The 12,500-nt window shown below is 36.6% G+C and overlaps 1 protein-coding gene across 1 annotated transcript in view; it reads right to left on the minus strand.

The window, feature by feature from the left end:
- Positions 1-12,500, minus strand: part of LOC135208299 (ABC transporter F family member 4-like) — an 89,029-nt gene that overhangs the window by 5,808 nt on the left and 70,721 nt on the right. The window contains exons 2-5 of the mRNA XM_064240402.1: positions 4,663-5,007; positions 3,219-3,306; positions 1,801-1,909; positions 1,278-1,355 (exon numbers count right to left, since the gene is read on the minus strand). Coding sequence (XP_064096472.1) covers positions 1,278-1,355; positions 1,801-1,909; positions 3,219-3,306; positions 4,663-5,007 — 620 coding nt within the window. The remainder of the gene's footprint in view (positions 1-1,277; positions 1,356-1,800; positions 1,910-3,218; positions 3,307-4,662; positions 5,008-12,500) is intronic.

A 12,500-nucleotide genomic window follows, 5' to 3' on the forward strand; every position in this document is an offset into this window, starting at 1 on the left:
ATAGGAAAAAATATATCTAGTAAAATTTTCATTTCAGTCATACAAAAGTAAATGCAGATATCAAAAACAAATATTTCATAAACCCAAAACCACTATCCTTAAACATTACTAATATAAACAACTCTCAAGCTTATATATAAATAATGTGAACCTCAAACTTATACTAAGAAATTGTTCCCAACACCTGACGAAAAAAAAAAAAAAAAAAAAAAAAAAAAAAAAAAAAAAAAAAACAAAAAAAAAAAAAAAAAAAAAAAAAAAAAAAACCAAAAAAAAAAAAAAAAAAAAAAAAAATTGCTCAAATGGGATTGATGCAGAGTCCTTTACCCTTACACAACTACTCTTGGATAGCCACAACATCCTTTTCATTACCGAATGTCCTAGAAAGAACATCAGGGACTACATTGTCTTTTCCAGCCACGTGACAAATAGAAAGGTTATATTCTTGGAGTAAAAGACTCCAGCGCAAAATACGTTGATTTTTATCTTTAAATTTATTAATAAAATTAAGGGATTATGATCTGTAAAGACCTTTATTGGACATACTGAGGAAGATAAATACACTTCAAAATGTATGATGGCTTTCACTAAGCATAAAGCCTCTTTCTCAATTGTTGAGTAACGTCTCTCTGCCGGTAACAACTTCTTGGAAAAGTAGGCGACTGGATGCGAGGTGCCATTTTCACCCTCCTGCAGCAAGACAGCACCTAAACCTGTGTCACTGGCATCTGTAGCCAAACAAAAAGGCAAGGAAAAATCGGGAGAACGTAACAAAGGATAGGTTATTAAAGTACCTTTCAATTTTTCAAATGCATCCTGACCACTCGTTATTCCACAGTTATTCAACCATAAATTTTACATCTTTCTTTAACAAATTTGTTAAGGGATTAGCAAGATCAGAAAAATTCTTAATAAACTTTCTATAATAACCAACTAGCCAAAAATCTACGAATACCTCTCTTGTTTCGAGGAGCTGGGAAGGCTGTAACTGCCTCAACATTCGCTCTCTTAGGAGCGATCTTACCCAAGCCAATTTCATGTCCTAAATAAACACCTTCGCTTGAGCAAAATCACTCTTCTTTAAATTTATCACCACAGACCTCCTCAGCACCTCGAATAGCGCTCTTATCCTCTTAAGATGAGTTTCCCAATCGTCACTGTAAATCACAAGGTCGTCAATAATATACCACAACCCTCCGTTCCAGTTCAGGTAATGAAGTTCATCAGCCTCTGGAAAGTATCGGCGGCATTTTTCATGCCAAAAGGCATCACCTCACATTCATAGAGGCCGCCGTCAACCCGTCACAAAGGCCGATATTTTCCTTGCCCGGGTGCAAGACCGACCTGCCAATATCCTTTTAACAGGTCAAATTTACTATATAACGGCAGATCCCACTCTATCTATACAGTCTTCCACCCTAGGCAAAGGGAACGAGTCCGTTTTTTGTTACAGAGTTGACCTTGCGGTAGTCAAAACACATCCTAGGCTGACCATCCCCTTCCTTCTTAACCAAAAATACAGGGGAGCTCCAAGGACTGCAGCTCGGTTTAATGAGGTTATGGTCTAGCATGTATTTTGACTTCCTTCCTGACTATTTCTCTCTTGAGGGGTTCAGTCTATATGGACATTGCTTAATAGGCTGAGGCCTCCCCTCCCCAACGTCAACGTCGTGTTTTGTAAAATATGGGTCCTACCAGGTGCATCCTGAAAGAGATCTTTATATTCGTTAATTAAACTTAATTAGAGGTGCAGCTTTTTCTGCATCTAAGTGCTGAAATTTAGTATTCAGATATTCAAACATCAGAATTATTTTCCAAACCACTTGGGCTAACAGCAAATTTATCGCCTATAAACTGTTCATTTTCTACACTAACTACAGAAATAGGTACTACAGACTCTTCTACAGACCTGTCAATAAAAAGATTTTATCATATTAACATGGCAAATAACGGGTTTTGGTTTTTCTTCTCCTATCAGGAGTTTCAATCAGGTAATTTACGTTGTTAATTTTCTTCAGAACCTTCCACGGACCTGAGAATTCCGCTTTCAGGGGATTACCAGGGGGGCATAGGAAGTAAAACCAACACCTTGTCACCTACATTAAATAGTCCTATCTCGTGTTTTAACGTCATACTTCATTTCATCGAGGCCTGGGCTTTCGCCAAATGTTCCTGAGCAAAAGACCGTGCTCTAAGCAATTTCTCCTGCAAATCTGAAAATAATCCATACATTAATTTCGGGAGTCTCTCCTTCCCATGTTCCTCTCACTACATCTAATGGGCCCTCGAACACAGTGACCAAAAATAAGCTGGAAAGGAGAGAGACCCACTGACTCATTGGGGATCGATCGTATTGCAAACAATGCGTAAGGTAATTCCTTATCCAATCATTCCCAGTCTCTAAACAAAATTTTTTTTACACAGACTTCAAGGTTTGGTGGAACCTTTCCACCTGGCCTTGGCTTTCCGGGTGATACGGTGCAGACTTCACGTGTTTAATACCAAACTCGTTCATTTTCTTTTCAAATACCTACTCGTGAAATTAGTGCCACAGTCACTCTGAATTACCTTAGGAAAACCAAATCTGGTAAAGAAACCAACCAACACTTCAACCACCTTTTCGGACCGTATACTCCTCAATGGGATTGCCTCAGGGAAGCGAGACATTCTATCAACAATAGACAATATATATTCATTCCCACCGCGCTCCGTCGGCAGGGGACCCACTACGTCCAATTATCACTTCCCGAAAGGGTTCGCCCACGGAGGGTATAGGAATTAAGGGAGCCTTGGGTATTTTCTGGTTAGGCTTCCCCCCACCAACTGGCACACATCACAGGATAATACGTGTCTCTTAATGTCCTGACGCATCCCAGGTCCAAAAGAAATGTTCAGCAACCTTCTGAAAGGTTTTCCTAACACCAAAATGTCCCGACAAATCATTTTCATGTGCTAAATACATCAATTATTCCCGGTACCTTTCCTGGGACACAATTGTCTGCACGACTCTACCTGGTGGCAGGTGCATTAGCCGACCTGCTCAACCTGTAGAGCAAACCTCTCTCTTTGACGAATACTGGTTTTTCGTCAATCCTCGGATCCTCGGATTGCCGAGTTCTAAATTAGAAACTCCTTTAACTCTTGTGCTATTTTTGAAACGCCCTTTTAGCGTCCCCAGTTTACGTCATCCCAATTAATGATTTTATTATTACTACTACCAGTCCTCATGTACAGTCGTCTGTCTACTTTGATATAAATCTAAGTCAACATCCTCGAGATCCATCTCCCGAGCTCTAGATCGGGTTACTACAGAGACAGGCTTATAAAAATTAGTTTCAATATATCGCCTTCACAAGTCACATTCAGGAGAGTCAAAATTGGAGCATATATTCTCAATTGCACCTTCACCTTCAGCCAAATCATTCCCTAAAAGGAGGTGAATACCGGGAACTGGCAAACTGTCTACCACAGCCAGTTTAGCAGTCCCTTTAAAATACTTGTTGGTGTAATATTAAACTTCTCTAAAGGACAAGACGTAATAGAGTTCGGGAAACCACCAACACCACAAATTCATCGTTGGAAAATACAAAATCCTTCGGAACAGCAGTTTTTAATATGAGAGACTGTGCTGCTCCAGAGTCCCGTAATACCTTTAAACAAACCTTTGTTTTTTCATTGTTACCAACAAACACAAATCCGTCAGAAATATACCTCTTAAATTTTAGTCACTTTTCCTGTTCCTACTTTGCTTTAAGTTTTCTGTTTTTTCAGCTACAACAATGTTTACTGGATTAGACCTCCTCTCCTGAAAGTTTTTCCAACCGTAACAATTAGCCTAACGCCCCGCTTCTTGTGGCACCAATAACACTTCACACTACTACTACTACTAGTACCAAAATTTCTACCACTACTACCACCACCATTAACGATCTACGACTGTTTACGAAACTACGCGAGCCGCTTACGCTTCTGTACTTGATTAGATACTTTTTCTGACTCGTCATTATTTGACCTTAATGTTCCTCTAGAAGACTGACGATTATTACTACGTGTATTATATTCATGGGGGGAGAACCTATCCTGATTAATCCTTTTCCTAAGGGGTTCCTCCCGATGGGTAAGTGCATACTCGTCGGAAGCAAACTGCTATTTCCTGATGGAGTCGAGCTTCAACTCCTCCAAATGAATTCGGCAATGTCGACGACATATCACGTTCCTCTTAAATTCCTCTGCCAGAAGGAGCTCTTTCAGTTTAACAAATTGTCTACTTCTTTTTTGATTTCAGCCAGTCATCGAGAAACTGAACTTTCTTTCTAGCAAACTCACATAGGTGACGTCAAGATCCTTCCGCAGATTACGAAACTTCTGCCTGTATGCTTCAGGCACCAAATCATAAGCTTTCAGCACAATACTTTTAACGGTGTCGTAATCCGCGGAGAGATCGTCATTAAGATTATTATAAACCCTTTGAGCTTTGCCCACCAAACACGACTGAACTAATGTTGTCCACATATCCTTTGGCCAAGCAAGCTTCTTAGCAATTTTCTCAAATGACACAAAAAAAAAACTCATTAACCTCCTCCTCGGAAAAGTGTTGTACCAGTTTTAACGCAGCGAACATATTAAACCTTGTTTCATCAACACTTGAATTATTATAACTACCATTCTTTCCCTGATTCAACTTAATCTGTAATTTAAGCACCTCAATTTCATGCTCTCTTTCTTTTGCCCTTTCATCGGCTCTAAGTTGGAGAGCTTTAAACTCCAGTTCCTTCATCTTGGTTTTTTCTCTCAAAATTTCCAAATGGTCATCACCACTATCAATAGGATTTTCTTTACCTCCACCTTCCAGTTCCTCTATCTCCTCAGGCTTACTCTCATCCAGCCTACTACTTTCCAGAACATCCTTCCTATCAAGTCTCTCTCTATATATCCTCGCGGCCTTCAAGACCTCAAATAACAACGGTCCCTTCTTAACCTCAGTGGCCAAACTTAAATCCAAGAACTCTGCAATCAAACCACATTTGATCCCTTTTTAGTTCAAACAGATCCTCTTCCCCAGTTAGGACTAGCCAGAAAGTTTCGCTACCTCAGCTTCTTCACTCTCAAAATAATGCATCTGAATTAATAAATAGAAATAATCATCTAAATACGTTTTTTCAGTGGCTTGACCACCCTCCGAGAGCCGTTTACAGTTGAAATTATGCCGCTAAACTGGATCCTGGCAAGGTCGCCAAATTATGTTATGAACTTAAGATTGATTATATTCATCCAGGTTCTTTTTTCCAGACTGACTCAGTGCCAAAATACCAGGCAAGAACCAGCAGCGACACAAATCCACAAAGCAAAATAACTCTCAAAGAGGATACAAAAAAAACACTGAATCAAACTTAGCAATAAATTTAATTAACAAAAATAGTCTTAAAATTACAAAAAGTAGTCCTCGAAAAGCTTTTCTTAGGAACTGGAAAAACACATACGCTACTTTACAATAATAACACTCGAACCATCACGCGCCTACCTAACTTTTATACCTCAGTCGAATAGAAAGAAGGTGTAGGAGGCAGAAAAAAACACCACTTTCCCTAGCATACGATAGTTGGAGTTGCAGAGTGAAGTAAACCTTAAACCTAATCAATTTTACAATAATTATTAATCGGAATACACCTTTATAATAATATGTCCTAAATTACGATAATATACACTGAAAGAGGTAATGAAGAAATAGCCGAAGAATCCTCAAAGACCACACCGAATTCGTAATCAAAGATTATAACGCATCAACAGCGATTGTCCTACTCCGGATCACTAGGGGTGTTTCTTGCACCGAGGGGATCACCAGGGCAAACGTAAATTGTATATTATGTAAGCAGACGGGGGAAGAACATATACGGTCCGCTTACCGTTCTTCGCCACTAGAAAGGCCTCCTGACGACCCTCCAGAGGTCAAACATACGGCAACAGCCAGCAGCCAGTGGCAAGCAGCAGCACAAAAGCAACAGCAATGCTTATAAGTGAGGCTAAAATTCATTAGCAGGAGCCTCTCAAATTCAATGGTAGCTGCAAGATCAGGAACAAATATCTTCCGATAATTAAGCCGTGAAAAAAAAGGCTGCAAGACCTCCTCTGTTGGGGAGCCGATACTCTCTCTGCCCCGCTGCCCAACCCAAAAACGCACTCCAGGTAAAGGGAGAGAGAGAGCGGAAAGCATAACCACGTAATGGGCAGTTCGACAAGCGAAGCACTGAAGACGGGTAGTTCGCCTCCACAAACATGAAAGGCAAAAAAAAATATGGTAATAAACATTATACAAATGAACACAAAACAAAACCTTGGCGGGGATAAAAGAATGTTTCAAAGAGAACTTTTTCGTACTTAATTAACATGACATAAAAACTCACGAACAACTATTTAAAGTAATTATGGATTTACAATATATATATATATATATATATTATATATATATATATATATATATATATATATATATATATATATATATATATATATATATATATATATATATATATATATATGTATATTTATATATATATACATATATGTATATATATATATATATATATATGTATATATATTTATATATGTGTGTATATATATATATATATATATACTATATATATATATGATATATATATATATATAGCTATTGTATATATACACTATATATATATATATATTATATATATATATATATATATTATATATATATAGCTATTGTACTATATATATATATATATATATATATATATATATACATATATATGTGTGTGTGTGTGTGTTTATTTATTGATTTATACAAATTTTACTACCAAATACTAGGTATATGTTCAATTCATGTAATTTTTTAACCATGAATAAAAAAACATGAAGCGTGTTGTCATAGATTATAATAGAGGCAAACGAATATAAGCATCGGCCAGGGATTATAATGAGATTTTGTATTTAAAAAAAAAAGTTAAGGAATAAAAATGTAGATCGATTCGTAGAAAATTTGTATAACGACGAAAGGAACTGGATCCGGTTTGAAGGGTGAGGGGGGGGGGGGGGGGGGGGCCCGTGAAACGTAGAGTCCATAATCTCCCATAGTTTTTTTTTTTTTTTTTATTGGGTAAGGGAGGGCCTTTGCGTGACAGGACATCTAATGACGCTGTTTATCGCGGACGTCACTTGTCCCTCCAGCAGAAACCACCTTCTTCATCTTCGTCTTTGTCAGCGGACATCGCTGCCTCCCAAACCCTCTGATGTAATCCCCCTCCCTCCTCCTCCTCCTCCTCCTCCTCCTCCTCCTCCTTCTTCCTCCCTTTGGCTTTTTACCCGTTCAGGAATGTTGTGAGCGATGACGTTCTTTTCCATCCAGATTTTTTCCCCTTTTCATTTTAGTCGCGTGCTATTTGGCATTCTTTACGGGAATGACTTTTCTTGAGGCTGTGTGTGAGTGTGTGCGTGCGTGTGCGCGCGTAAGATTGAGAGAGGACGCGCGCACTACTTTAACTCCCTTTTTTTTATATATATATATAAATATTTCTTCCACTCCTGTCGAATTCTTTACGTTGATTTTTGAATCTTTTGATGTTTCTGTTCAGTTTTTGCAAATGGCACTCTATAGTTTATATTCGATACCGACGAAGCTTTTTAAAGTTGAGTTTCCAAATGCGAAATATTTGTCCTTGTTGCCACTTTTTAAAGAGTCATTTACTACCCTCTGACCTCCTTTCTTTTTTGGCAAATATAAATGAAGTTATTACCGTTTGACTTTTTTTTATGAGGAATGGAAATTTAATTATATCATTTTTTTTCTCCTTGTGCAAATTTTGCCGATTTCCATTGAAATACTTATATGCCAGTAAACGTTTAATAGATATATCACTCAATGATCGTGTATCCTATTGAATGTCGCTTTAGAATTATGGTAGTATGATGAATTGAAGATGCTATTTTCTTTTATGAAATATATAATTTCGAGATACGAAATTGTTTATCACGTATGTGTATAGTATATATATATATATATATATATATATATATATATATATATATATATATATATATATATATATATATATATATATATATATATATATATATATATATATATATATATAATATATATATATATATATATATATATATATATATATATATATATATATATATATATATATATATATATATATATATATATATATATATATATATATATATATATATATATATATATATATATATCCGTGTGTTTGTATTAGGTTCATTTTTCTAAGTTAATGCTTATATGCATATCTTGATTGTAAGCCTGTATAAATAACTATTCACGCCTATCTGGTCGTATGTCTGTTTTCACACATACTTTCATACATATGGAGTGAAAGGTTTCCAGATTTTAGTTGCTGTTTGACCTTTTCGTTGTCTGTGGAGTGAAATTCTATCATTAAGTGATCAGCCACTTGAAAAGTCAACATCTGATTGAATTAACTGATAAAATGTTGGAAACGTTTCTGTGGATTTAAAGTTGCAAAAGATATTTGAAATACAACGCGTTCGTCGTTTTGGCTGGCGATTGAGTTAAACGGCACAGAAAGAAGTAGGAAAGCCTTGAAACTAGAAACGAAGAAGAGAGAAAAAGAAATGTCACACATCGCCTAGCAAACTCGATTTGGCATTGGCCATACGAACGCCTCCAAAAGGTTTGCTATTGCTGGACAATATTTCCTGGAAATGCTATTTACGTTTGATGACTGGCAGTCTGTATAGTAGTTGATTCTACGTCTCCGTGACTGTGCCATATTCATTATTAATAGGACCCATATTTGTTTTTATAAAAAAAAATACCCTGAGAGATGCATAGAAATCTTTAAGATAATAATAATAATAATAATAATAATAATAATAATAATAATAATTAATAATAATAATAATAATAATAATAATAATAATAATAATATCAACCGCCACATCTTGTAATTTCCATTGCAATTGAAGTTCAGCGAGTAAATGAAAAGTGGTTGAATGTTACCGTAGGGTTTATTCCTTTGATCATGAGTATAGTCTTGCACTTGCATTTGTATAGTTACTTAGTCCTGCTTTAGTCTTTTCCTGATAGATAATCTAATAGATTTATTCATAAGAAATTTTATGTATATATATATATATATATATATATATATATATATATACATATATATATATATATATCATACTATATATATATATATATATATATATATATATATATATATATTATATATTATATATATATTATATCTGCACCCGTATATACAGATGTGTGTGGGTTTGTATTCTTGCTTAATAAAGTCTGCAACTCTTTTAGGATGCACCTTTTAGAAGCCACATTCAGTATATTAGGGATGAAGATTGAACGCTTCTGCGAAAATCCCGTCCCTGAAGCGGTCCATTTTTATTAAGAGGTGAAGTTTATTGAGTAGTTCATTCGGGAGGACAAGATTATGCACTCCTGTAGCGTAAGTTGGGCAGACTATATCGCTCATAATTCCCGGACATTATCGTATGAAATCATCTCGAGGGCTGCGTAAAAGTTCCAAGTCTTCCTCCTGCGCTTCAAGGTTTAACGGCCACTTCCTCCCTTTGGTGTATCCATCGGAGATCGTAACATTTCCTCCACTTAATTAGCTTTCGTGGCTTCTAGCCTCCTTGATCCTCTCCGAAGTATGTCCAGCTCCCACAAAAACGCATTTCTTAAGGGCACTTATATTCATAAGCTCATTCGCCCACTAAAAGATTTACGAGTTGGGAGGCTTCCGCGCCCACCTTCGTACCGTCACTTGTTTTGTCTCGAGAAAGGTTTGCCTTTCTTTCTTCCCTCTTTTTTTTCGAGGGGGAGAGCATTTCCCAGCGCCATCATTTTATTTCGAAGCAGATTTTTATCGCCCGCCATGAGCAGGGAGAAGAAAATCAGGAGATTTAAATTCAGGGCTCACTTATACGACGCCATCTGCAATCTTCCACACTTGTGACTTAACGTCCCTTCGCAGTCCTTGTTTTATCCCGGGACTGCGGTTGGCGGAGGCGGCGGCTGCGGCGGCCGCCATCTCTTTCAGGGCATCTCAGCGAAACGCTCCTAAATAATAAAGACGAGATGCGACGTCTAGCTCTTCATAGCCGTTGACAGGAGAGAAGACGGATAGATTTCGAGCTAACACAGACTTCCCCGAGGTTTGGAGTTTCCTAATTTCATGCGCTGGAAATGACTGAGAATTTCGTATGCACAGTCATCCAAGAATATCTCGCGTTTTTTGTGTAAATTTGCTGACTATCGAATCCTCGCAGATTTTTATAGATATCGGTATCTCAGAATTTCTGTTAAATTGCGAATTTAGCGACCTTTTCTGTAAAGGCGAGTCTGCAGATTTTCCTAATTGAAATTAATTGAAATCATATGTTTGTGATTCGTTGAGGTTATTATATCATAGGGACAGAAAATTTCCTTATAGATCCGCGACCATCAGAGTGCGTAGAAGTTATTTCAGTTCTCGATCAGCGAACCAAAATTCACTTTGAAGTGTGCAACTTTTATGATGTGATTTATGAGTTAGCCCTGCAGTTATGGGAATGCTTTTAGCATACGTCCCTGTGGCCTTTATTCTGTTACATTTTAACACACACACACACACACACACACTTTTCTAATAGATCGTTCCTAAGAAGAAGATAGCATATTTATTAACGTTTGTCGCGACGAAAATGGTAAAAGTTGTGAGTTTGAATGTTTTTATCAGACAAGAAATTATACACACACACACACACACACACACACACACACAATGCACACACATATATATTATATATATATATATCATATATATATATGTGTGTGTGTGTGTGTGTGTGTGTGTGTGTGTGTGTATGTCTGTGTGTGTGCGTGTTTGTTTGTTTGTTTGTTTTAGTATATACTCCCTCTGGGTGGAATTCATGAATTCCTTTGTCATGTTCAGGAGTTTATACGAGCTTTATTTTTATAGTTCCCCCTTAAATGTGCTACGAGCACTGCATACGTAATGCGAAGGCTGACCAAGAAGCCACGAGAAAAGTTGCAAACTCTAAAAAAGAAGTATCTTTGCGAGACAGAGGAGGATAAGAAAAAGGTATAGTGTTTGGATAAGGAAGTTGGTATTTATATTCTCTTGAGGAAATTCGCCATCATCCGTCTATTCCTAGAACAAATCTTGCTTCAAATAGCAGAGATTTTATCCTTTCCATGGGTCCTGTGTGTGAATAATTTGAATACAATGTCCCGAGGACAGCAGGATAGCCTCCCAATTAAGCAACCCTACTGTCATATCAGTTGAGATAGATTAACCTATATTCCTCTCGTAGCGACGACAACATTATAATGGAGTCACATCTTCCGTTGCTCTATTCTGTCTTCCTGTGACGTCAGGAACTTTTTTCCCCCTCGCTATTTTTAGTTAGGATATTGGGGCGGGGAACAAAACTCGGAAAATCTTCCCGTTTGTGACAATAGAATGAGAGATTCATCTGATGACCGTGACTCATTCTTTTTTTCCATTACCAGACCGTGACATACTTTCCTCTTTTGCAATTTCAGTCGAACACGAAATTAGTGCATTCGTCATCCGTCATTCTTCAAATCTCATTATACTTTTCAATCGTAAGCTTAGTTTAAAATAATATGCTCTATTGTGGCAATGTTAGTATAAAAACGCATAAGTATTACGTAACATTGAAACTGTTTCTTCAAAGTATTGGTTTTCTGCGCGACTTTTCAGCTATATATATATATATATACACATACATGTGTGTTTGTTTGTTTGTTTGTTTGTTTGTTTGTCGTTTAACCTTTACTTATTGGTTGTTCACATTCAATTTCTGTTATCTCTAATCACCACTTTCTGTTGTCTTTCATAATAGTTTCTATTTTATTTTATTGAAGTTTGATTGAATGTTAATGGACTTTTAGGCTTGTATTTAAAGTGTTTGCATAATATGATAATTATAAAAGTATGTCTGTATCGCAATTGCTTGTTACCTTTGGATATACATTGGATGTCATTTAGCCTGCTTTGAATGCTGCCGACAGAATCATAATTGAATTAGTTTTGCTTTCTATTCATATTTAATCGCTCATTTACGTGTTTATGTTTTCGTATAAAACTTTTATTTAAAAGAAAATCTCCCATGCGTTAAGATTTTGCAATATGAGCTGTTTAGCAATGTGTATTTCGTCAAAGGCACGAAAAGTTATCTTCATAGTTGACTATGATGTGATGTTGAAAATTTGATCATTTTATGATGGATCCTAGTAACAGTAATTTTAGCCAGCTACCCTTAAAATGGAATATTTTAAGGTCAAAAGAAGGTAGTTAATATATTGGGGTTTAACAGGGTGAGCGGGCCTGTGTCCATGCGACCAATTCCTTGTCCCTCCTCCACACAACACACACACAAACACACACACACACACTCTAACACACACACACACACAC

Source organism: Macrobrachium nipponense, chromosome 35 (assembly GCF_015104395.2).
Source record: "Macrobrachium nipponense isolate FS-2020 chromosome 35, ASM1510439v2, whole genome shotgun sequence".
Classification (NCBI taxonomy): Eukaryota; Metazoa; Arthropoda; class Malacostraca; order Decapoda; family Palaemonidae; genus Macrobrachium; species Macrobrachium nipponense.